Here is a 27,845-nt window from a genome sequence, read left to right on the forward strand (position 1 = left end):
GGCGCTGTAAGGGCGCGACGCGCCACTATCGCGCCAAGAGCATTTTTGCCTAATTTTCAGAATTTGGAGGAAGGGCAATTTGGGAAATTTCCCAAATTATATATACACAAACCTTGTACATTTTGGGACCATTTTTCTTCAGCCCCATTCTCTCTCTAGAAAAAGCCCTAGCTCCTCTCCCTTCTCTCTTCTCTCCTTCTCCATTTCCAACCAAAAAGGAGTCCAAGAGCTTCAAGACCTCAAGCTCCCATTGAAGACCCAACATTAAGGTTTCTTCAAAGTCTTCACTAAGGTATGTAAGGCTAACCAAAACATGGGTTGAGTCCACCCATGTGCCCTATTCTTGTGTTGAGGTTAGATATCCATGAAAAATGGAGTTTCTTGGTATGGTACATGTTTGAATGAGTTTTGTTTCCATCTTATTTAAGTATTTATGTGCCAATGTTGTTGAGCTAAGAGATTCCTAAAATGAGCCCTTATGTAAGTATGAGATGAGGAGGAGATGAGTTGCTAAATATGTTTTGTTGGTCTTGTTAATTATATAGATTCTATAAAGTATACTATTTTCTTAAAAATGTTGCCTATTATAAGAATGTCGATTTGAAGTCTTGGAGATGTGATGAGTCACAAAGATTTTTCTCAACTAGATGGAGGTAATGATTGATTTTATATCTAGATGATGTTATATATGTGCATTTAAAGCTTCCTTGAAGATATGATTGAGATTGAGCATTGAGATTGATATTTGATTGTGATAGAGTTGATGAGTCGACAAGGTTGTAATGAGACTTGTTGATATGAGTTGATTGAGTTGAGTTGATGGAGTTTTATGAGCATTGAGTCTTGGAAGGAGTATCAAGCACCGAATTGGGCAAGAGTATAGTCCATACTCGAACCCAATACCTGTGTTGCCAAACGTAGGGGGGATTGAACCGTTAAAGTCGGATGCTTCCCCGAGAGTTTTTGTCCTGACATTATAGGACCTGGTTGGATTGGATCCATGAGTGTTCGTCGTTCATGCCCTGGCAAGGTATGAACGGGCGTGGCAACGACGTCGTTTCGTTGTACCTTCACTGACTCATAAGTGTTGGTTGTCGGTTAAGAGAAACTCCCAAATAAGTTTTGATAGCACTCTGAGTCAGATTGAGTTGAATTATATATGATTGGTCCAGTCTAAATCATACTCTTGTTTAGACTTAGGACATTTGATTGAGTTGTCATTCATTTTGAGTTGAGCTCCCGAGTTGGTTGATTTATTCTTCCTTGATGTTCGTTGTATTCGGCCATTTTACATACTCGTACATTCCATGTACTGACGCCATTTGGCCTGCATCGTTTCATGATGCAGAGACAGGTACTAGAGATCATCAACCGGCGCTCCGTTGAAGATCCACTTACACTTCCAGCCAGTCGGTGAGTCCTCCTAGTTCCCGGAGGATATTGGGCCTTCCTGTACAGTTTTTGATTGTCTTTTCTTTATTTAGATTGTCGGTAGCCATGGGCTTGTCATTGGCACCTTTTAGACTTGAATAGAGGCTTCATAGACTGAGATGTGAGGAGGTCGAGCGGTCATCTTAAGGATTCCTATTTTGATTATCGTTCCGGTTGTAAATGTTTGGCCTTCGGCCCTTATGATATGAGAAGTATTTCTTAAATTGAGTTTTCTGCTAATAGAATGTGCTTGAATGAGTGAGTGGCTGTACCAAGTGGTTCGCTCGGAGGTCAGAGATGGCCTTCGGGTGCCGGTTACGTCTAGGGTACCCTCCCGGGGCGTGACAAAAGTACCCAAATCGGTTGACCAAATATGGTACAGATCCCACACTCACACTCAGGTTGTGTCGACATGGATGCGGCGTCTGAGAAACTCAAAATAAAGAGTTATCAAGTCGTAGTTGTACAAGAAGCTTTTTCGTTTTAAATGACCAAATGACAAATTTATTTAGTGAAATTGAGAATTAAATAAATAATGTTATATTTTGTGAATTGTCTTATATATTTTGAGTGGTTGCCTTATTTTGATTTGTAGGTGATGTGTTTTTCATTGAAGCATTGTGGCCTCAACAACAACATATTCAGTATAATCTCACAAGTTGGCTAGGTCTCTTGCAAAAGCATTTATTAAAATGTCTGGACATACCAAAATTTATAGATGCAAGGAAGTGATTATTGCACAAAGGCTTCTTTTTGTAGTCAAATACTTCATTATTAACGTTTTGGAGGCTTCCATTCTTGTTTTAAATAACTTAAGTAGTTCATGAATATTTTTTTTGTCACAAATACATTTATTTTCAAGATCCAAAGTTAAAAATTGTGTTTGGTACGAAGGAAAATGTTATTATGAAAAATAAGTTGGTTTCTTACTTATTTTCCCATGTTTAATAACTGAAGTTATTGATCAAAGTTACACCACCATCATGCAATAAAAAAAAAACAATTTCAAAAGTTTTATCATGAAGTGTATTTGAGTTGGTTGCAATTTTAAAGTAAGAAGAATAACCTAAAATGATTTGGAAAATTTAAACAATAACTTTTCGGTCAAGAACAAAGAATATTAATAATTGGTAGCGATCTTCTAGACATGAAAAGGAAAACTTATTCAATCATATCCTATGGAGGAATTGTTCAAGGACATTTCACAATCCAAAGTCAACTATATCAAATTATCTTTTGGAACTGAACATTGGTGGAAGATGACGACTTCGAAGTATTGCGTGAGAAGAAAAAATAAAAACTTCGAGTTTTACTTTCTTAATTCATAAGCATATATGTATTTCTATTTTAGGTGGTATAAATAATATTATAGACATTAATATATATGCCTTTGTATTCCACGTTTTTTATTTTTTCTAATGCATCTAACTTCATTTACGTTCTCTGTGTAGTACTATATGTATCTAAGATATTTCGCAATGTTTTAATATTTTACAGAGATGTATTGTCTGACTTCGAACATAGTTTATAGTATATCCTTGACAAGTTCATATTCTTTGGTGTTTTAATTTCATATATATGATTTTATATTGCATGTTGAAGCAACCAATTTGTTTTTGTAATTTAAATATGCCAATATATTCTTATGTACTGATTCTCTCCCAGCCTTCTTACGTCCACCCACGTTCCATATGCAAGATGAATCTCTTTATATGTTATTGATTTAAATAAAGTCAAAATAAGTAAAATAAAATTATGCTTCTAATCACATTTTGATTATTCATCTTAGTATGTTTAAAGGTTATCCAATCAGACTTACAAAGCAAACAAAAATATCATTTATAAAAACTATTAGGTGAGATACGTTGTATTAAAGAGTGTACGTAATTAGGTGAGATACATCATTACATTTGTACCAAATAAAATTAAACCAAGAAAAATAATTGAATGTATCTAATTCAATTTTGGTTATTCATGTTATTCATTAATAAATAAATTGTGCTACACCACTAGACATTCATTTGCAACACAAGTACCATAAAACTAGTTGTCTTAAAAGTGTCAAGTGGCCTAAGAATAGACTTCCACTTAACTTAAGGAGGAGGCTTTTCATGTTATTCATTAATAAATAAATTGTTCTACACCACTAGACATTCATTTGCAGCGCATGTACCATAAAACTAGTTGTCTTAAAAGTGTCAAGTGGCCTAAGAATAGACTTCCACTTAACTTAAGAGGAGGCTTTTTCCTCTCCTATTTAGGGATGTGCAAAAATCAAACTTATCAATAAATCAAATTGAAAAAATATTATTTATTTATTGCTATTGGGTTAACGTATTTTTAATGGTTTTATAATAAAATTTTATCGGTTTATTGGTTCGATTTTAATTTTTTAATATTGGATTGTCGGGTAGACCAATAACTCATTAATATTGTAGTAATTTACTACTTTACTCCTATATAAATATTAAATATTAATATCAGTATTTTATTGGTTACTATATTTGTCCTTTAGCCTTTAATTCATACTTCACAGTGACTTTGAGTTCACAAGAAACGAACTCTTTTATTTTGTTACATTTGTATAGTTCTTTTCATGTTAGTTACTATTGTTTCCATTTTATGAGCATTCTATAAAGTTACATTATTGTCATATCGCGCGAAATTGTTGGAGAAGTCATATATTTGTCTAATAAGCATTTTCTTATTGGTTAAATCAAAAATCGAATTGTTAAAAGCCTAAAATCAATAAACCGAAAATCAACAAAAAAAAATCTTATTGTTTTGGTTATTGGCTTAGTATATTTAAAAATCAAAAATCGATAAACTAATTAAATCAATAATACATAAAACCAAATCGATGCTCTCCTACTCCAATTAATTAATTATATATAGACATAGATGTGTAAAATTTTAACTCGTATTCGTCCAACATCTTTTTCTAGTTTTTTTTCCTTTTCACGTAACTCCTCTCTTTCTCTTTTTCTTTTTCTTTATCTTCATCTCAACAATTAGGGGGTGTTCAAGGGTTGATTTTGACCAATTATTAATCAAAATCAAAATAGAAATAGAAATCAAATCAATTTATGGATTTTAAAATTATTAAAATAAAATCAAGTCAAATATATATCGATTTTATTGTTATCGATTTTAATTCAGTTGTTCAGTTGTTAATCATACACGAAAATAAAATCAAAAAATAAGACGACGAATGATGACTCTACCATGGGATGATGAGGATGATTATCGACCTCCATATGTGAATAACATTGTTGATGCTTCTAAAGCAGTATGGGAACCCTTAGGTGTTCTAGAAGGTGATTGCAAAGACATTACATGCCTACATGCATGGTCTAATGCTTAGTGCATCATTGTAAGGTTATGGTATCATTCGAATATGATGATGGTGAGCATATGCAAATTATATGTAATATGTGGTGTCGATGCTGGTAAATCTTCACGTATATTATTGTAAAATTACAGTTAATGAAATTCTATTCATATATATAGACCTTTGACGTGGTAGTAATGTGAAACTCCAAGCCTATGAAAGAGACATGATTAACGAAATCTGTAACTAAAAACTTGGTTCAATGGCTAATCAAAACCTAAAATAGTTCAACCAAAAATCAATCAAAACTAAAAACTTATTTTAGGCTTTTTTTCTTTCATAAATAAATATTTTGATGAAAACATATACAAGATATTTAAAACTTTTCATAAAAAATATTATACCATTGTATATATAATTATAAAAAAATATGGATATAATTTGTCTGTTCAATTCGATTTGTTCTTCAGAGTTTTTGAACAAAACTAAACCAAATCAAATATTATCAATTTTTATAAATGTACACTCAAACCAAACCAAATCCAAATAAAATTAGTTTATTTAATTTTTGAATCAAATCGATTAAATAAACTAATTTTATTTGGATATGGTTTGGTTTGATTGTACATTTATAAAAATCGATAATATTTGATTTGGTTTAGTTTTGTTCAAAAATTCTGAAGAGTTTGGTTTGAATCAAATCGATTAAATAAACTAATTTTATTTAGATTTGGTTTGGTTTGAGTGTACATTTATAAAAATCGATAAAAATAGTTTTGAATCAAATCGATTTGATTCAATATTTCAATTTGAATTGCTTTTTATCCAAATCATAAACATCCTTTCTAACTTTTTTTGTCATTCTTCTCCAACACCACAACTCTCCTTTTTTGCCCAAACATGTAGGTGTCTGTTCTTCTATTTTCTCATCCGTATTTGATGAGTTTTCGTATTGAACATTACAACAATAACATATAGTAAAATCTCATACAGTGAAGATAGAGTGTACGCAAATCTTATTTTTATTTATTAGAGGTAGATAGATTGTTTTCGAATACCAACAGCTTCAGTGAAGCAAATCAAAATAATAATGAAAAGAAAAAAAATGATAATGAAAAAACATAATAATTAATATAAAAAAAAAAAAGCAGTGCAAAGCATATGCAAGAAGCCGTAGATTAACGTTGGGGTCAAAAAAAGTGAATCTAAAAGATCTTTTTCTAGCCTATAAGTTTTGATTCTCCATTCAATCTACTTTCGAATTATTATTAGTTATTTGAATATTTTATTATATTTTTAAGAATGTAGATTAAGCCTTGAAAATTCCACAAAAATGAAACACAAAAATCACATACGCCGAAAAATTAATCTTCCGATGGGTATGTGTGATAATTGCTTACTTTTAAATTTTACTTTTAGTCAAATAAATACAAACTCAATTTTTTTTTAAAAAAACTTATCCAACCTGATCATACTAAAACTCATATGCAAAAATTAAATATTAAAAGCGTGAATAAATTTGAAAAAAACATCACAAAATTATTAGGCCCATTTACTTAAATAATATAGTATATAACATTAATTATAAATTTTAGTACATATTTTACCATTACTAAAAATAGCAGTAGTTTTCTTACTCGAAAGCAAAAAAATAAAATATCTTTCTCTTTCTTTTTTACTCCACTACTATTCTCTCTCTCTTCTGTTTGTTTCCATTTCTTTTTCTCTTTCTCTTTTCTCTCTCTACTTCTTCTCTTCTTTTTTTGTCCATTTTTCCTTTTTTTTAAGTAATACATTTTGAATTCAATATACTATACTTATTATAGGCATGTTTCAATGCACATAGTGGATATGTAATTAAAATATTTTAAATATAAATGTATTATAAGTATTATGTGTAAATTTCAAACATTCTATCACTATTCAAATTAGTTTACGTTGTTAGAAATATATTATCTTTGTTGAAATAACAACAATTGAATTCATAACAATGTATAATATTGAATTCTAATTGAAATACATTTTGAATTTAATATATTATACTTATTATAGAGATGTTTCAATGCACGTGGTGAATATATAACTAAAATATTTTTAATACAACAATATATTCCGTTAATAAGAAAAAAATAAAAAATAATTATAATAGATTTTGAATTCAATATATTATAGGCATGTTTCAATGCACGTGGTGAGTATATAATTAAAATATTTTTAATACAATAATATATTTCGTTAATAAGAGAAAAAATAAAAAAATATTATAATAGATTTTGAATTCAATATATTATAGGCATGTTTCAATGTACGTGGTAAATATATAACTAAAATCTTTATAATACAATAATATATTTTAGCATCATTAATAAGAGAAAAAATAAATAATAATTAAAATACATTTTGAAATTAATTTATGATACATATTATAGGCATCTTTCAATAAATGTGGTGCAATAGAGTGATTTTAGTTATTAATAAAGATAAATATGTTATAAATTGTGATTAAAAAATACCTAAAAAAAGAGTAATTATTAATTTAAAATAGAAAAATTGTAAATTATTACTTCATGCAACTAGTAGTAACTATTAGCCCATTAAAGTTGAGTGACAGTTTGCCCTTCAAACATACAACTTCAAAATATGTCTTAAAATTAATTTATTAACTATTATAACTTCAACCTTTCGGATTTCTTATTGTAAATCAAATTATATATGCATGAACTGATTTTATATTTTTATTCCCGATTAAATACTTACATTAAAGTAAATAATAATTTAAAGAAGGGATATGAACTGCGATGGCTCGATCAAAGGGAACTTTGAAATCTCTAATTGAAAACAATAATAATATATCTTTATTCTTTTCAAATAAAGAGAGAATACAATTTTAATTTTTACTGACAAATATAATTGATATGGCAGATGATATGCTCCGTATATAGCAAAACTCTAAATAAGAAAGAGAGTATTTTAATTTTTGCATATGGATTTTGGTCGGATTGAATTGGATTAGTTCTTTTTAATTGAATTTGTTCAACCAAAAGTAGAAAATAAAAAAGAGTAAAAGATTATTTTCCAACAAATTTGGGTTTTGGATTGGATCAGCTATGATTAGTATTTTTTAATTGAATTTGTATTATAAAGATAAAAAATAAAACATATTTAAAAAGGGATTACCCACAAGAAGTTAGATTTTCCGACAAATGTGATCTTTGTTTTTGTAAGGACAATATTTTGTGATATTTATCTTTTAAAAAAATAGTTAAGTGAAAAGCTCAAAGTTAGATGACCATCTAATGAAATTTACCTGATGAAAACAGACAAACTAGAAATCTTGTTTGGTTGAAAAGACAATATGTGTAATAACTATGACACTTCCCCTGTTAACAATTTTAGCAGACTAGTTGCAATGCCACTCTTTTGTAATGATGTATATGAACCTGTTTGACTATAAAAATTGTGAAATTTGAAAATAGGAATTTTATTTTCAAAGTAAAAACTGATATTTGGAAATTGAAGTTGTGATTACTAAATTCTATTAATTTACTATTTTTTAAAAGAAGAAGAAGAAGAAGAAGAAGGAGGAGGAGGAGGAGGAGAAGAAGAAGTTGGCACATCGCTTTCGCTTTAAAAAAGAGCAGGCAGAGGTCCAGGATTCGAGTCTTACCGCCACTTATTAACAGTGGAGGTAGCTAATTCGCTGCCCTAGTCTTTTTCCCTGAAGTTGATAAATACGCTCGAACGAAGTGAGAGGGCTGAAAAGGAAGTTCGACCTACAGGGAGGAGGAGGAGGAGGAGGAGGAGGAGGAGGAGAAGGAGAAGAAGTAGAATGAGGAGGAGGAGGAGGGGGAGGAGGAGAAGAAGAAGAAGGAGAGGAGCATGATAACTAAATTGTGAAGAGGGAGTATATCTTTTTCACTTTCGAGTTTTAACAATCATGTTTAATTTTGGGTTTCGTCAATACTTATTGTTAGTTTTAGCATTTTAATATCAATATTGAGTGATATTAATTTGCATAAGTGGCATATGTTATAATTCTCTCTTTAGTGCATAAAAATGTCTTTCATTATCATCTTTAGTTAGTGCAATATTATTCATTTCATTATGTATTTTAACCTAATTATAACTAATAAGTGGTGCACTAAATCATAATGGTGCATTAAATGATAATGATGACATTCCATTATTTTTTTCATCTTTGAATGATTTCCTCTCTTATAAATAGAGAGGTCTTCTTTGTTTTGAATAAAAAGATAAGATAAGATTAAGTGCATTAAGTTTGTTAAAAAAAAGAGTTCTTATAAGTTGAAGGGATGTGTTCTTATTTGTGGAGCTTTAAACTTAACTCTTGTCCAGAGTTTGTTGAGTTACATTTTGTGATAAGGCTATTGTATCCTGGAGGGGACAAGTCAAAAGGACTGCTGCTGGACCGGTAAAAAGATTTATTGCAGTGGGCTTAAATCTCCTTAAAGAGAGCGAGATATCCGCGCCTCAGCCAAGAAGTGAATTTATTTTCTTCATTTTATTTTTTTAATTATAATTTGTAATCTTGTAATATCAACAACAATTTTAAGGAGATTCAATATGGCTACAATTGAAAAATCCGCGGACATCAAGATGGGAGATCTAAACAAGCCATTTCGGTTCAATGGTAATCATTTCAAGATATGGAAGGATAAAGTACTTTTCTACTTAAGTCTTCTCAATGTTTCATATATGTTAACTTAGAAAAATCCTAATAAAGTTGACATCCTCTCTATGGATAATGATGAACTTATTTCTTATCAAGAGAAAGTGGAAAAGTACAATAATGATTCCTACAAGTGTCGATATTATATTCTTAATTGTCTATTTAATAATTTTTATGATTATTATGATAGAACTTACTCTAGTGCAAAGAAAATATGGAAAGTATTGCAGAGTAAATATGATACCGAAGAAGCTGGAGCAAAAAAATATGTTGCTAGCTGATTTTTTCGTTTCCAAATGGTGGATGACAAATTAGTGATAGACCAAGCTCAAGATTTTATAATGATCGTTGGAGATCTCAGGTCCGAGGAAGTCAAAATTGGAGACAACCTTATTGTTTGTGGCATAATAGACAAACTTCCACCTTCATTGAAGGAGTTTCAAAAACCTATGCGCTACAAACAAAAGGAAACCTCTCTTGAAACTTTGATAATGAAAATTCGCATGTAAGAGGAGGCAAGGGGCCAAGATGCACTTTTACAAAATGAATAGAGCAATATCACAATGAAGGTAAATTTAGTTACTTCAAAAAATGCTACTTCTAAATCTAACAAAAATACCTCTTTGAAGCCTAAGAAGAAAAAGTTTAAGAAAAATAATGGTAGACTTCCCAAGAAAAATAATTGTGAAAATAGACAAGAACAAAATAAACAAGTTTATGACAAAGGACCGTGCTTTGTGGGCATATTGCTCGATTTTGCAGATACCAAAAACGTGGTCCTACACCTCAGGCAAACGTTACCGAAGAGCCTTTTGTGGTAAATGATTACAGACATAAACATAGTTGAAAATGTTGATAGATGGTGGGCTAATTCTGGTGCAAACCGTCATGTCTGTTATGACAAAGATTGGTTTAAAAATATACTCCTTTTGAAGAGCCCAAAATCATCATGCTCGGTGATTCTCATACTACTCAAGTGCTTGGAACGGGAGATGTCGAATTGTGTTTTACCTCTCGAAGGATATTAACTTTGAAAGATGTACTTTATACTCCTTTCATGAGAAAAAACTTGATGTCTAGTTTTCTTCTTAACAAAGCAGGTTTTAAACAGATTATTAAATCTGATCAATATTTAATTGTGAAAAAGGGTATTTTTGTGGGAAAGGGGTATACTTGTGATGGGATGTTTAAACTGAATGTTAAAATGAATAAAGTTTCTACTTCTGTTTACATGTTTCTTCTACTAATTTTTGGCATGCTCGTTTATGTCATATTAATGATCGTTATGTTGGAATCATGAGTAGTTTAGGATTAATCCAGTGATTAAAAATAATTTTGAAAAGTGTGAAGCTTGTAGTAAAGCCAAAATTACTAAAAGGTCTCATTTTCAAGTTGAAAGAAAAATGAATTTATTAGAATTAGTTCACATTGATATTTGTGAACTTGGAGGAATTTTAACTCGTGGAGAAAATAGATATTTTATCACTTTTATTGATGATTTTTCTAAGTTTACATATGTTTACTTGATGAAAAATAATGATGTTTTTGAAAATTTTAAATGTTTTCTCCATGAGGTTGAAAATCAGTTTGGAAAGAAAATAAAAAGAATTAGAAGTGATAGAGGCCGTGAATATGAGTCAAATGAGTTTAATTTTTTTGTTAGATCATTGAGAATAATTCATGAAAATACTCCTCCTTATTCTCCTTCATCTAATGGTGTAGCGGGAAAAAATAGAACTTTGGTTGAATTGACTAATGCCATGCTTATTGAGTCAAATGCACCTTTAAATTTTTGGGGTGAAGCTATTTTGACTGCGTGTTATGTGTTAAATCGAGTATCTCATAAAAAGACTAAACTAACACCTTTTGAATTGTGGAAATGCCACAAGCCAAGTTTGGGATATCTAAGAGTTTGGATTTGTCTAGTCTTTGTGAGGCTAATGGATCCCAATGTTACAAAATTGGGTAAGAAAGTTACTACTTGTGCTTTTCTTGGTTATGCTTCAAATAGTACAACCTACAGATTTTTTAATCTTGAAGATAATATTGTAATAGAATCAGGTGATGCTATTTTCCATGAAAATAAATTTCCTTTTGATTCTAAAAATAGTGGAGGTCAAAAGATTGAACAAAATATTTTATCACTACCTAGTTCTTCTTTTTCCATTTTAAAAAATAAAGAAATTGATGATTTTGAGTTAAGAAGAAGTAAAAGAGCTAGAGTAGAAAAAGATTTTGATCTTGATTTTTATGTTTTTAATGTTGGAGATGATCCTTTCACTTTACAAGAAGTTTTATCTTCACATGATTCTATTTTTTGGAAAGGGGCTGTAAATGATGAAATTGAATCATTAATTTCTAATAAAACTTGGAAGTTAGTTGATTTACCACTAGGTTGTAAAATAATTGGTTGCAAATGGGTCTTACGAAAAAAGTTAAAACCGGATGGATCTATCGATAAATATAAGGCTAGACTAGTTGCTAAAGGATTTAAGCAACTAGAAGGCCTAGAGTTTTTTGATACTTTTTTTCCGGATACTAAAATTACATCAATTAGACTTTTAATTGCTATGACTGCAATTTTTGATTTGCATATTCATCGAATGAATGTAAAAACTTATTTTTTAAATGGAGACCTTAATAAAGAAATTTATATGGAACAATCTGAGGGTTTTGTTGAAGCAGGCCAAAAAAATAAAGTATATAAACTTACTAAATCCCTATATGGCTTGAAACAGGCACCAAAGCAGTAGCATGAAAAGTTTAATTCCTGCATGATTGAAAATAATTTTAAAACAAATGAGTGTGATAAGTGCATATATCATAAGTCTTGGAATAATACACATGTTATTATTTGCCTATATATTAATGATTTATTGATATTTGGGTCGAATATGAATGTTATTGATGATACTAAGAACATTTTTAGAAGCCATTTTGATATGAAAGATCTTGGTGAGGCAAATGTTACTCTTGAAATAAAAATTACTAGAACATGTGATGGAATTTTCCTTGATCAGTCACATTATGTTGAGAAAAATTTGAAAAAATATAACTTTCTTGATTGCAAACATGTTTTAACTCATTTTGATTCAAGTGTACACTTATTTTCTGTTCAAAGTGAAAATGATGTAATAAATCAAAAGGAGTTGCTAGCTTAATTGGAAGTTTGAGATATGTGACTGATTGTACTAGGTCTGATATTGCATATGCAGTAGAAATACTTAGCAGGTTTACAAGCAAGCCAGGCAATGAACATTGGCATGCTATACCAAGAGTTATACGATATTTAATTGGAACAAAAACTTGTGGTCTGTTCTATAAAAAATATCCTACTATACTTGAAGGCTTTTCTGATGCAGATTGGAACACTCTAGTAGGTGATTCCTGTTCTATCACTAGTTACATTTTTACATTGGGTGGTGGTGCTGTTTGTTGGAAATAAAAAAAATAAACTATAATTGCTAACTCTACCATGGAAGCTGAATTAATTGCTTTAGCTTCAGCTAGTGTGGAAGCGAATTGGTTAAGAGATTTATTATTTCAAATACCTTATTTTGAAAAAATTAATTTCTCCAATTTTAATTCATTGTGATAGCACTGCAGCAATTGGTAGAGTTCAAAATCGTTATTACAACGGTAAATCCAGATCTATAAGGAGGAAACACAGTAATGTAAGATCGTATTTGACAAGTGGTACCATTAATGTTAATTATGTCAAATCTTGTGAAAATCTTGTAGATCCTCTTACTAAGGCCTTAACAAGAGAAAAGGTCTGGAACACATCGAGGGGGATGAGATTGAAGCCTATAAATTCATGAGTCATATATGAGAAAACCCAACCTGGAGACTAGATATCCTATAACCAGGTTCAATGAAAAAATGAATTATATGATGACTTATTGTGAAAAAAATGCACTATTTTTTATTTCCTCCCTATGATGTGAGTGCATTGTTTCCTGTAATAAATTGTGGAGGTTGAGTTTAAAAAACTCTTAATGAAAATCTGTAGCCCATATGGGTGGAATGTTAAATTTATAGGAGCACTCTCGACAAATTTCACTTATGTGAGTGTAGAAGTAGGCCGCTTCCTATGAGAATTGGGCTTATTCTCAAAAGCACTCATAAGACCGGGATAACACAAGGCCGTAATGTGCTGGCTTATAAAGCTCGTGACAACACCTTGGTTACTATGTGTGAGCAGTAATATTTTATATCCGTTAAGCAGTCGTAGTTCAAGTCTGAGACCACTACGACTTTGGTGTAAATGTTATTGTTTCTATAAGTGGAGGTTCAATGCAGAACACACCTTTATTATGTATAGTAGTCTTCCTTCAGCTGATAAACTCTCTTATATAATATTAAAATGAGTGGGGGATTGTTAGTTTTAACATTTTAATATCAATATTGAGTGATATTAATTTGCATAAGTGGCATATGTTATAATTCTCTCCTTAGTGCATAAAATGTCTTTCATTATCATCTTTAGTTAGTGCAATATTATTCATTTCATTATGTATTTTAACCTAATTATCACTAATAAGTGGTGCACTAAATCATAATGGTGCACTAAATGATAATGATGACATTCCATTATTTTTTTCATCTTTGAATGATTTTCTCTCTTATAAATAGAGAGGTCTTATTTGTTTTAAATAAAAAGATAAGATAAGATTAAGTGCATTAAGTTTGTTAAAAAAAGAGTTCTTATAAGTTGAAGGGAGGTGTTCTTATTTGTGGAGCTTTAAACTCAACTCTTGTCCAGAGTTTGTTGAGTTACATTTTGTGATAAGGCTATTGTATCCTAGAGGGGACAAGTCAAGAGGACTAATGCTGGACCGGTGAAAAGATTTCTTGCAGTGGGCTTAAATCTCCTTAAAGAGAGCGAGATATCCGCGCCTCAGCCAAAAAATGAATTTATTTTCTTCATTTTATATTTTTAATTATAATTTGTAATCTTGTAATATCAACAACACTTATTCACACTTCTCCATCAGGCAAAGCATCCAACAAGTCAAATGTAAGTTTTTCTCTTTTTGAATTCAATCTAAATTATCATATTTATAAAAAATTGGGTTAACAACTTGAGGTGGTTTAAATATGTGAAAAGAAAAGCACGGATGTTCTAGTGTAGAACTGTGAGAGATTGGCTATAGATGATTTCAGAAGGAATAGAAGTATGTCGAAGAGGTGTTGGGGAAGGATGATTAAATACGACATGACATAGCACAACTTACCAAAAACATGACTTTTGATAGAAGGTTGTGGAGACACGAATTAAGGTACAAAGTTAATAGGTAGCACAATATTTTTGTGCTTATCCTTCCTTATGTAGTGGTAATATTTCTCCTATAGTGCTTGCCCTTATATTTCTAGCAGTATCTACTATCTCTTTTACTTCGATTATCGAACTATATGTTATAGCTACTATTCTTTGTTCAAAATGCTTTTTTCTAGTATCTGTTTTGATATGCTCTTATTTAAGTCAGTGGTCTATTAGAAACAAGCTCTCTATCTCTCAAAGTAGAGATAAGGTCTGTATACATTCTACTCTTCTCAGATTCTATTTGTATAATTACACTAGGTATATTATTATTAATGTTGTTTGGCAATAAATATAAATTGGAGTTATTTTTGAATTTTTGTGCGTAATTTGGATGAAAAAATTAAAACAACTTTTTGGTGTGTTAAATTCCATTTTTTATGGCCAAATATGATTTATGATTTTTGAAATTTACGAATAAAAATAAAAAATATTCATGACTAAACATACACAGTTAATTTATTTAATAAAAAAAAAGTAGAGGAGAGGAACAAGATAACTAAAATGTGAAGAGGGAGTGAATATTTTTCACTTTCGAGTTTTAGCAATCTTGTTTAATTTTGGGTTTCGTCAATACTTTTTCACACTGCTTCGTCTGGCAAAACATCTAATGAGTCAAAGGTAAGTTTTTCTCTTTTCGAATTCGATCTGAATTATCATATTTATCAAAAATGGGGCTAACAATCTTCTAAATTCTTTTGTGCTAAAAATCATTGAAAACTATCCAAAAAATTCAATGTTTTTTTTCTTCCTTTTTTGGACCAATATTCTATATCGCAATGTTTGGATTTTTATTTTTTGAGTGCTGGTCAAATTTCTAAGCTAAGATGATTATTTGGGGATTTTGCAGAAATGGGTTCTTTTGAAGGTTTAAGAATGGTGTATAGAAATCTACTAAAAGCAGTGGAAAAGCATATAGGGAAGGAAGAACAGAAGGTTCATTTCACTGACTTTATAAGGGAAGAATTCAGGAAGAACAGAAATCTTGAATACCCAAAAGACTCTTGTTTTGTCCAGCAAAGAATTAAGCTTGCTCAAAATTATACTTACCTTCTCAGCAGTGTCCACCATCATAAGGTTAGCTTCACCTCTGTAGATATTTACAATTTTCATTGCTTTGTGTTTTTTGCGTTGTACTAGCCACTTTTTGTTATGTCAGATTATAGTCACCCTAAGCTGTGTGAAGCAAGGGTGTAGGATTAAATTGTTTACATGTCTTATGCTTTATATGGGTAAAGAATGTATCAAAAAAGTTCAGACATAGCAGCACACAAAGGTGTGGCCTAGAGGTTAATGAAGTGGTTGAGAGCCGTGAGGTCGAGACAAAAAATACTAGGTGATTCTTTCTATCTGTCCTAGCCTTCTTGGTGGATACAATTACCTGATACTACCTGTTGCTGGTGGGAGGTGGCAAGTATCTCGTGGAATTAGTCGAGGTGCGCGAAAGTTGGCTCGGACACCACGGTTATCATAAAAAAAAAGTTCGGACATAGCATTGTCCATTTCATTGCTAACTATGTTATTCCACAACAATCAAAAGCTTCTTATATGAAGGTGATGTAATATGAACTCTTCATCAATGTAAGTGTTGTTAAGGAGGTGCTCATGAGTTTTCTATTGTGGCATGATATTGATACCATCAGAAAAGCATTAATAGGGTCAACTCTGTCAATATATCAGTAGAGTATAAAATATTATTTTGTTTACAGTAAAAGAGATTAACTGAAAAGTAATGATATTACTATTTGTGAAACTTCTTTTAATATAGGGGGATTACATGATAAACTCTGTTGGGGGTAAACAAAAATCCTTAATTGGATCAAAATGTAGAGGTGTTTACTGTTTTAAGTGATAAAAAATAGAAGGGACAAGAAAAAGATTTTATTATGTTTTTCTTCCTTTTTCCCCCAAAAAAATAGGCCTTTCTTGCTTAAGCTTGATTTTAAGACATAGCAATCCAGCTGGGTCATTTTGTCAGACAACCATCTTACAAAGTCAATACCTTATCAACACGGATAGAGTTTTCAATGCATCAGAAATACAGATCTTTTTTTTCTCATCTTCCTTTTCTATATTCTCCAATTCTGAATGACACTCCTATGGTATTCATATTCCACTCATGGGCATAATCCTAACGCTTATCACTTACCAAATGTTTTGGCTTTGAATTTGAAATGAATTGTATTATCTGATTAATGCTGCATATTCATTCACATCACTGAAGTTTTGTTTTTCTAATAGAGCCTATGTATATCATGTGGTTTTATTCTTTATTAAATATTAGTTCACCATAAAGTTGAAACGAAATAAAGGGAGTCATAGGGATATTGAGTGGCGGATCCAGAATTTCACTAAGGGGGTTCGAAAATAAAAATGTAGTGCTTGGAATTTGTATTTGGAACCTCAAAGTAAATTTTAAACCTCCAAAACCACTGACTCAACCTATAGTCTTGTGTTCAGAGGATTCAAAATCTGTATATACACACTAAAAATAAAAGAAACACCTTGAATATACGGTGTAATTTTTTGCTGAGGGAGTTCGGGTGAACGCCCTCGCCCCTGGGGATATTACTATTGCAGTTTACGAATCACGTGTCTTTCTTTGTTTCTACAGGACCTATTATTTTCTTACAACATTGCAGTGGATAGATCCAATGAGATGACGAAAGTACTGGGTAAATCTGCTGCAAGTGTGGGTCTCCGCCTTCCTGATGTTTATCAGTCTTGAAAGTTGGTAAGTTTTCACTCTTTCCTTTTCCATTTACTTGTCTGTGAAAGTGGGGTAAATGATGGATTTATGCTATGAAGTTTGCATATTCCTTTCTAAAGCATATCTGTGCATGTGCTTCTGGTCTATGTTGAGGTTCATCCCTTGCTTTTTCTTTCTTAGAAATGAAAGGGTGGGGGGATCTAGGATAACAAATCCAATACCTGTTCAAGACTGAATTTGAGTCGGCATTATGCATGTTATATTGTATTAAAGAAAGGTGTTGTTGAAATCAAGGTCTATAGGCCTATTAGCATACTTAATGTTTATAAAATCATTGATAAGCTATTGACTGAAAGATTAAAGGTGATCAGCAAACTTGTATCAGGAAATCAAAATAAATTTATTAAGGGAAGAATTTTGGGGACAAGTAGATCAGGTGGATCACTACTTGCATTTCTACAGTTAGCTTCTCAGTGGTGATAAATGGGATTCTAGAAGTAGAAGGATTCTTCAAATCACAAAGGGGATCTAGGCAAGGAGATCCTTTAACTCCATGTTTATTTGTTATGGTGATTGAAATTTAATATGATGCTCAAAAGAGCAGAAATATTGGGGTGGATCAGTGGTTTTGAGATTGAAGGAAATGGTGACAAAAAGGTGGTTGTCTCTCATATTTTATATGTTGATGACACATTGTTATTGTGTGAGGCAAAGAAGGAGCAATTTCTTCATCTTAGAGGGATTTTATTAGCCTCTGAAGCTGTCACAGACCTGAAAAATAACCTTTCTAAGAGCAGCCTATTCAGTGTTAATGTTGATAGCAATGTTGAAGAGTTGGCTAATTTTATGGGATGTAAGGTTAAATAATTCCCTACTATATATTTGGGACTATAGGTGGAAAATGGGCAGGTTAGATGGGTAAAAATGGACCGAGTTAATAAATGAGTGGGTTATTGACCCGTCCAAAAGTAACTTTGGCTTAAATGTGCTAAAATGCGGGTCATAACCTAACCAGCCCAACTTTTACTAAATCTTAATTGCTTTATTTGCTCTTTTATAATTGTTTAGTACTTTATAAAATTTTTATTTCTCTTTATTATGATTATATATAACATATCTAATAAAATAAAATGTCTTTTTGAAAACATTATAAGCAAATTTCTCATGGATCAATTTGGGATAGATACCCAAACTTTGATGGGGTGAAATAGGCTCAGTCCATTTCAGCCCAACCCATTTTTGGAGTTGACTTGACTCAAGAAATGGGTTGGGCTGAAATGGATGCAGCTAATAAATGAGTGGGTTATGATTTCATAGGATGATTTTACCACCTCTATTTGGGACTTCCTTTGGGTGCTAAAAAGAATGATCAAATGATATGGTAGGGAGTGTTAGGCAGATGTGCCAAGAAATTGATCCCCCGGAAAAAAGCAGTACTTATCTTCAGATTGAATCCCCACATACTTGATGTCCCTCTTCCCCGTACCTGCAAATGTTGAAATAAAGATAATACTATGAGAAGTAGTTTTCTCTTGGGAAGGTAATGCAGAAAGAATGAAGATGCATTTATGAAAGATAAAAAGGTGGTGGATTGGGTGTAAAGAACCTAAAGTTGCACAATGAAAGTTTACTGTTTAAATGACTATGGAGGTTCAATAAGAGTGGAGATGAGCTTTGGAAAGATATCACTACTGCTAGATATTGGAGGAATGGATTTTGGAGCCCTTGCACAGTTACCATGCCCAAAAAAGTGGGTGTATAGAAACATATATTCAAATTATGGCCGGAATATCAACAATATGTAAAACTGGTGGTTGGGAATGGCAGAAAAATTAAGTTTTGGACTGATGTATTGCTGGAGGATGGTAAATTGATGGAGAAATTTCCCTTTCTGTATAGTTTTTCAATAAGCAAACAATGTACTGTAGCTGAACCTTATACTGGACATGGTTGACAGTTTAATTTCAGGAGGAATTTAATGATTGGGTGTTAGATGAAGCTGGTCAGTTATTACATTCTTTGGAGCATGTAAGTCTAGATGTCAACAGGGAGCGCACTCAGTTCTGGTCAGCAGGTATTGATGGAAAATTTGCAGTTAAAAGCTGTTATACTCTCTTGCGGAAGCAAAATGGAAGCTGGGATTTGATATGGACATGGAAAACTTTGTGGAAAACAAGAGAACCTACAAAGGTAGCTTGTTTTGGTTGGATTGCAATAAGGGAGACTGCTTAACTCAAGATATGTTACAAAAGAGAGGCTTCTGTCTTTGCAGCAGATGTTTCTTATGTCAAGACTCTCCAGAATCTGTAAATCACCTTTTTTTGCACTGCAGACAAACAAAGCAAATTTGAGAGTTATTTCTAAGCATTTGCAGGGTGTGCACTGGGTAATGCCACAAAATATCAAAGGTGTGATGGAATGCTGGCAGACTCAAAAAGTCAATGAAAGATGGAAAGGGATCAGGAATACAATTCCTCTTTGTATTATTTGGACTAGTTAGTTGGAGAGGAATAAGAGATGCTTTGAAGATCAAAAGCAACATACTTCTTTTGTAAAGAATAGTTGCCTACATAAATTATACTTTTGGTGCAGGAGTACGATGGTAGAGAATGTCTTCAGTATTTTTACTTAACTTTTTGGGAGTACGATTGGAACTTGTAATGTTGTAATCCTTTCTTTTTGAGGTACCTTCCTGGTACTCTATTAATGCAATTTATCCTACCTTATCAGAAAAAATGTTCTATGTATTCTTGACACACCTGAGAATGATAGTTGAAGGTCTTTTCTTCTTTGTTTCAACTCATCCTTTGTTGGTCTCTCTTGCCCTCTTTTTGCTGCAAAAATCCCAGATCTTGCAGTAAGTTGAGGGCAACTGATGTTCAGTTGAAAAATACTTTCTTCATGAAGCACATGTATTCTGGTATACTAAGAAAATCAGTTGTGGGTTTTGCTTATCTCATATTCATACTTGTACCAGATTACTCACTTAATCAACCAATATCTCAATCATCGGCACTAGCCCTTCATTTTTGAAACTGTCCTTCTAACTTAATTTGTGGATTTAGTTTCTAGTTGAAGTTCTATAACTCTTTCAAGTGGACATTTATGGTGCTGATAGTAAACTGTTGTACTAGAAAACAATACAGTTATTTCCTAAAGCAAAAAAAGAAGATTGTTTTCATTCTGTTTCCAACACACAATAAGACATGTTTGCTCCATTATTGTAGTTTTGAATATGTGGTGGTATATAAGTGTGGGATATTACTTTTGCTGAGCATCAGCCTAATGCACTATAGAACAGGTCACTGATATTCTTCTAGAGATTAAAAGTTGAAGTTCAGGATCTAATGCTGTATGGTTATGCCTCATTTAGAAATATAATATTATTGCTCTGCCAACAGCCATATTATACTACTTGGACCACCTATCCGTGCCAAATATTTTGTTGAGCAGCTTGATAAACACATTTGAACAGAAGATCTTCTAGAAATTTTAAGAAATTAAGGTCTTTGTGCCTTCTATCTGGCATTTTACCATCCTGTAGCCATGCCTTTATCTTTAAACATATAGGTTAACTTACTGCATTTCCGCCAGTTCTGTATTCTGGTATTGATGCTTCAATTGACTGTGTTTAGCTTCAAAACCACACGAAGGAGATTGCTTCCTCTCTAAGTAATAAAACATAAACGATGACTTGGATATTTCATTACAGTCATTCTTAACTGCCATATACAGGAATTGGTATTATATTGTTGGAACCAAAAAAATGAATTTTGCTGATTGAGTTAATGCCTAATTTAACACTTGATTTTTTTTGGGGGGGTGGGGTGGGGTGGGGGTGGGACAGCAGTTTCAAACCCAAGATTTTAGACAAGTGAGTTTAACATGTATTGGGTTACAGTGGCTCCCTAATTTTCCTTGTGGTTTGTCTAAAAGGACATTGTTTACTGTCAATTTTAATAGCTTGGAGACAAGCTGCTGCTGCTATTGTTTTTTATTAACAAAATTGTGAGAAATATAATAGAAAAATATTGTTGAATTGTGTATCTACATTATTACACATAGACCCTATTTATAGACACTACATTAGACTCCTTTTCCAACTAGAACACTACAATACAATCCTTTACCAAGTAAGATACTATTTACTATTTCTATTTCTAGTACCTCTTTATATTCCTATTCTATGTAGGATTGTATATGCCTATTCCTATTCTAACACTCCCCTCAAGTTAGTGCATACAAGTCATATGTATCTAGCTTGTTACAAATGTAATTAATACGAGGACCGCTAAGAGGCTTGGTGAGACATCTGCAAGTTGATCACTCGACTTCACAAAATTGATAGTCAATCTCAATTTGCTCAGTCTTCTCATTAAATACTGGATTTGATGCATAATGCCAGTCAATCTCAAGGTGCTTGATCTCCTCATGAAATACTAGATTTGATGCATAATGTGGATAAAACATAGAGTGATAAATTCCTGAATTGCAGTGTTGAACTTCCCAAACCAAGTTTCAGAAGACTGTTTCAGACCATAGAGTAACTTACGCAATCGACACAAGGCTACTAGACTCCCCCTGAGCAATAAAACTAGGTGGTTGCTCCATGTAAACTTCTTCACGGTGCAGTGGTCTCCAGAGAGTGCTCAAAATTTGGTATAAAATATATGGATCGTCTTGGAATCAATAGACGAGTCGACATTAAATATGAAAGTCATAGAAAAACTGATCGGAATATACTCATGCGTTGGAGTATTAGATTTGATGGCTGAAAGTGGTCACAATCTAGGAAATTAAATTATATGGATAGGATCGGAATGATTGCATGAACCTACACAAACAAGAAAGTAGTCACCGGAAAGATGACACAGTGCTACGCAAATTGGATATGAGAAAGTAGTCACAGGAAAGATGGCAAGGTGCTACATAAATAAAATATGAGAAAGTTGTCACAGGTAAGATGCACGGTGCTACGCAAATTGAATATAAGAAAGTAGTCACTAGAAAGATGGCATGGTGCTACACAAACACTGACGGATATGGGGTTGATGCAAAACAACCCTAGAAAGTCATCGAAAATTGACACACAATCACCTATTTGACTGAGTTTTCTTCCCTTGAATATGAGATTCTTACATATATCACTGAACCTATGGCCAGACGGGCGGCATATATGGGTAATAGCCGCCCGCCGACAACGGACGCTCTTTGATTCTCTACCAAGATCGTAGAGGCTCTGATCATGTGAGAAATATAAGAGAAAAATATTATTGAATTGTGTATTTACATTATTATGCAGAGACCCTATTTATAGACACTACATTAGACTCCTTTTACAACTAGGACACTACAATAAAATCCTTTACCAAGTAAGATACTATTTACTATTTTTATTTCTATTACTATTTATATTCCTATTCTATGTAGGATTGTATATACCTATTCCTATTCTAACAAAAATAATTTACATGCATATCCATCCTGTTTTATTTTTAATAAGCTATAGCCAAAAATTTAACTTTGAAATGGTTTCATTTGGTTGTTATTCTTCTTCTCTTACTCTTCATTTGATTATACCGTGATAGCATCTGTTGACTAAGGCAATGTTTCTTCTGTTGAGATTGTCCTGGGTCAGAGCTATTTCATTTAAAGCAATCCAGGTGAAGCAAGTGACCTTTGGAGGTGTTTTGATTTTCCAGACATACTTCCAAGGCCACTTGTCAAGCATACAATTTTGAGAGCACATGAGACTGTAGCTGTCCTTGACTCTGAACTTCCCATCTTTGGAATCCCCCCATACCATTTTGTCTTGTTGCTGCATTTCATTTGTGTGGTGTTCCAGAGTGGATAACAAAGTGAGGAGGTCATGGAGTTCCCAATCAAAAAGGTTCCTTCTGAATAGAGGGGTCCAAGAGTTATTGTCTCTGTATTGTTCGATAGATGACTCTTAGTTGTTTTCTATTAGGAATAGTCCAGTATATAAGGCTTTAAAAGCATTGTTGCCAAGCCATTTATCCTTCTAGAATTTAACTTGAAATCCATTGCCAACATTATAGGAGATATTCTCAAAGAAGTTTTCTTGGTGGCTACTAATGTGCTTCCAAATGCCAACTCCATGAGTTCATGAGCCTGGTTTAGAACACCATGTATGCGGGTTATAAAATTGGCATCAATTTCTGTCCTCCATAGTGCTATCTCCATAACCATTTCATTAGCATGCTTTTGTTGTATAGTCTCAAATTTCTGATTCCAAGGCCCCCTGGTGATTTTGGCTGAGTGACTTTGACCCACTTTACCAATTAGAACTTGTGAGTCTGACTATTACCCTCCCATAAGAAATTCCTCCTTAATTTATCTAGTTGCTTCAACACTGAACTAGGCATAGGGTACACTGATTTGAAGTATGTGGGCAGCTATCAAGGACACTGTTGATTAGTGTGAGCTCGCCACCCATATAAAGATACAATAAGTGCCAAGTTGCCAACTCGTTTCATCCTTTTATGTGATACCATTCCAAACTCTAGGGGATTTGAATTTTGTACCCTAAGGAAGACCAAGATAGCTAGTAGGGAATGAACAAGTTTTGCAACATAAAATCACTGCCATATCTTCAAGGTTCTGAATCTCATTTACTGGGTTAATGATGCTTTTTAGCATGGTGATGTTTAGTCCTGACAAGGCTTAAAAAATCAGTATAGTGAGGCTGAGGTGAGTGACTTGAGGCCTCCCTGCATTACAGAATATTAATGTATTATCTGCATAAAGCAGATGTATGGTGGTGGTAGAACTAGTGGGTTTCCTTCCAACCTGAAAACCTTGCATCTATTGTAGTTCTTTAGCCCTATCCATCTGCTGGGTAAGGCCCTCCCATAGCCCATATGATAGGAAAGGGAGATGGGATCACCCTACCTGAGGCCTTTTTGTGGTGAAACGAAGCAACAAGGTTTCTATTGATCAAGATTTAATATTCGACTGTTGAGATGCAGAATGGACCACCTTAGCCATCTATCTATCTCCAAAATCCATCTTCCTTATCATGTTAATTAGAAAGGACCAGTTCAACTGATCAAATGCTTTCTCAATATCAAGTTTGTACAGAATGCTTGTTTCTCCACTTTTGATTTTCTAACCTAGAACCTCATTGACTATTAGAGAGGTATCAATGGTCTGTCTGCCCTTTATGAATGCACTTTGTTGATCAGAAACCCGTTTGTTAATGACCCTCTTTAATATTTCTGCTAACACCTTAGCTGCTATATTGTAAACACTTCTTATTAGGCTGGTAGGTCTGTAGTCCCTTAGCTCTATTGCACCCTTCTTTTTTTGGGGTGCGTGCAATGAAAAAGGCATTGCAATATCTTACCATGCCATGTCGATGAAAATAACGTAAGGCTACCATAATGTCTGACTTAGGGAACTCCCAGGATTTTTGAAAGAAAGCTAGTCGCATCCAGGCCAAGGGCTTTATTAGCGGCACCAGAGTTTAATATGGCAACAACTTCTGTTTTCTGAAAAGGGGATTCAAGCACCTCCCTTTGCTCTGGATTGAGTGACTTCAGCCTCTCAAAATTTGCAGTGGGTCCCCAGGCTTCTCTTTCATGGTTAAGATACTGTAGTAATTTAGGATTTCATGTTCAATTTGTTCCTTGTCATTAGTCAAATTACCCCCACCTTATGTCTGTCTATGCAATTTTTTCTTTTGCGAGCATTGGCAATTCTGTGAATTTACTTTGTGATCTCCTTCCTTCAATCATAGACACCTAGACTTTTGCCTTCAAGATATCTCTTCTACTAAAGAAATCTGCTTTAATTCAAGTTGCAAATCAAAAGATTTTATCTTTTCTTCTGAGGTGGGTGTCCTCTGATCTGCAGCTCGATCAAGTTTAGCTAGTTCATTAAGTGCCATGCTCCTCTTGGTCTTAGTCTTGTGATAGACTTCATTGTTCCACTCTGTGATGTCTTTTTGAGTAGTCTTAGTTTCTGGATGAGAATAAAGCTACGGGTGCCTCTAACTGTGTAAGATTGCCACCAATGCTTGACCAACTCCAAGAAGACTTTTGATTGAAGCCACATGTTTTCAAACTTGAAAGCCTCCCAATTCCCACTTGCCAGTATAACGGGCTTATGATCTGAAACTACTCTGGCCAGTGCATATTGATTTACATCCTTGAAAATATCACTCCATTCAGGTGAGATCAAGTATCTATCAATTCTTGAGGCTTGAAATTATCCTCTTGACTGTGTGTTGGGCACCCTGGAGTGGAAAGGTCTATCAGATCAGGTCTAGGATTATGTCTGAGAAGTCCTTTCTCGCCTTGGATCTATCTTGTGCATAGGAGTCTCTCACTCTCATATCTATAAACATTAAAATCACCGCCAATCACTTGTCACGACCCGATTTATCAGGTCATGATGACACCTACTCCAACCCACCAGTAGGTAAGCCTAACCTATAGCGCGGAACCAGAGGCAATGGGCTATCAAGAGGAAGATAGTTAAAAGAAGCAAACGAGCAAAAGAAATGACAAGAAAGAGAAAGCAACAGAAATATTTATACAAGAACCGTCCCCAAGACCTGACATCAATCAGTAATTGAGCGTCTAATAGGAGTACAAAGCTTTTAAAAATACAAATATAAGTACAGGCTGTCTCGAAAAAAAAGTAAAGACTAGTCCTAGCCCAAAGTAGATGGAAATCGACAACTTTGAATGCCAAGAGCTCACCAAATCTCCAAATCAAAAGCTGTTTCGCACAAGTCCAAATCAACGGCGATAACTCGTACTATGATCTGCAAGGGGCCGAAGTGTAGTATGAGTACCAAACGAATGGTACTCTATAGACATAGGCCAATTGAGTTCCATAGATAAAACAAGTATAAATAACATATAAATAAGGTAAGAGCAGTACAAGTAACTAAATAGGAACTAACACAAGGTAAAGTAGGAAATAAGAGTGAAGAGCTAAAATACATGGAGAAAGGAAACAGAGTCAAAGAACGCACCTTTAGCCAACAACCTATTTACAAAAAGAGAGTACTATAAGAGTCGACTTGTTAGGGACATAACACCGACAACATCGCTAAGAAACATAAAAGCGTAGAACTAATCCAACTCAGCCTAGCAGGGCATGCCAACAACAAATCCAGACTAAGACCCCTTATTGATCAGCTACGAATACAACATAAGATAAGTACAATTATAATCAAACACTAACTGACCGGATGCCCATACCTTCGGAAGGTACAAACAATGACAAACATACCCACAACCCCCATAAAATCGGGGGACCACACCACAAACAAGTATATTGGTGATAAGCTATGCGAATGAATGCAAGTTTGAAGTAAAAACCAATAACATCATCGGTGGCTCTCAGAGATCATCAATAACCAAATGTATAGACCCACTTGGCCCTCGGTCTGCCAGGTGGGACCCATGTAGATCCCTCATCCGGTTTAGTGATGCACCGGCCAAAGGGGCCCATAGGGGACGCGGGAAGTCTGTATACACTGCTTGGGATTGAATCGGATCTTATACATAACACATAATATCCCTGTAGTGGTACCAGAGAGTGAGTAGCCAAGCCGATGAAGAAAAGGGCCACGCCGCACCGGATAGTCAAGTAAAGGCTAAGTGCATCCCGGATGCAGCCAATATACAAAAAGGGCGACGCCATGCCGAATGTCAATAAAAGAAGAGAGCATCCTCGATGCCTCTGATATTGCTAGTAGAAATGGAGTACGTCCTTGACGCATCATAAGTGTCAAAATCAGTTTATCAAAGTAGTTTAGGTGGTACGACTCCTGTTAAAACCAGTTTAGAATATAGTAAAAGTGTGAGAATATCCTCTTAAAATAGTAGTGATAATCCAATGAATGTACTGGGATCGTACCACAAAACATGTAAAAGTGCTCAATCAATGCAAGCATACCATCACCAGCATCTAAACAAGGTACACACAATTAGAAATGAATACCAAATCTTACCACACTACCAAGGCAAAGGAAATTGACCTGGGATCTAAACGCTCCTCGAACACAGCCTCGGGTCCAAAAATATAACACTAGTCAACAGGGCATCACAAGCCTACCGCTAATCATAAAGCAAAGTAATCGAGAAATGGCTCAAGATCAAATAGGGGGAGAAATATCTCTAGGATCGATGCCTTTACCCCAAATATGCCACCCTAGCTTGCAACTGAGCACCACTAAGCCAAACCTATGGCTACGACGAGCCACTAGGGTCTCAAGCTCTAGCACAAAGGCATGCCAATCGAAATAAGCCCTACCGGAGGCTATGCCTAGCTGTAAGGGCAATAAGGCACACGCTAAAACATCTAAGGCTCAAACCTAGCCTAA

At 33.5% G+C, this 27,845-nt stretch overlaps 1 protein-coding gene across 8 annotated transcripts in view; it reads left to right on the forward strand.

Moving 5' to 3' along the window:
- The first annotated feature begins 15,282 nt into the window (after positions 1–15,282).
- Positions 15,283–27,845, forward strand: part of LOC129880594 (uncharacterized) — a 54,495-nt gene continuing 41,932 nt past the window's right edge. For 7 of the 8 annotated variants that reach the window (XM_055955111.1, XM_055955195.1, XM_055955271.1 and 4 more), the window contains exons 1-3: positions 15,283–15,396; positions 15,626–15,852; positions 17,390–17,509. In XM_055955111.1, coding sequence (XP_055811086.1) covers positions 15,628–15,852; positions 17,390–17,503 — 339 coding nt within the window. In that variant the 5' untranslated portion in view covers positions 15,283–15,396; positions 15,626–15,627 and the 3' untranslated portion in view covers positions 17,504–17,509. Of the gene's footprint in view, positions 15,397–15,625; positions 15,853–17,389; positions 17,510–19,442; positions 20,529–27,845 lie in introns of those variants that run through there. The other variant, XM_055955033.1, reaches the window with a different exon arrangement.

The sequence above is a fragment of the Solanum dulcamara genome, chromosome 1 (genome assembly GCF_947179165.1).
Source record: "Solanum dulcamara chromosome 1, daSolDulc1.2, whole genome shotgun sequence".
In the NCBI taxonomy this organism is placed as follows: Eukaryota; Viridiplantae; Streptophyta; class Magnoliopsida; order Solanales; family Solanaceae; genus Solanum; species Solanum dulcamara.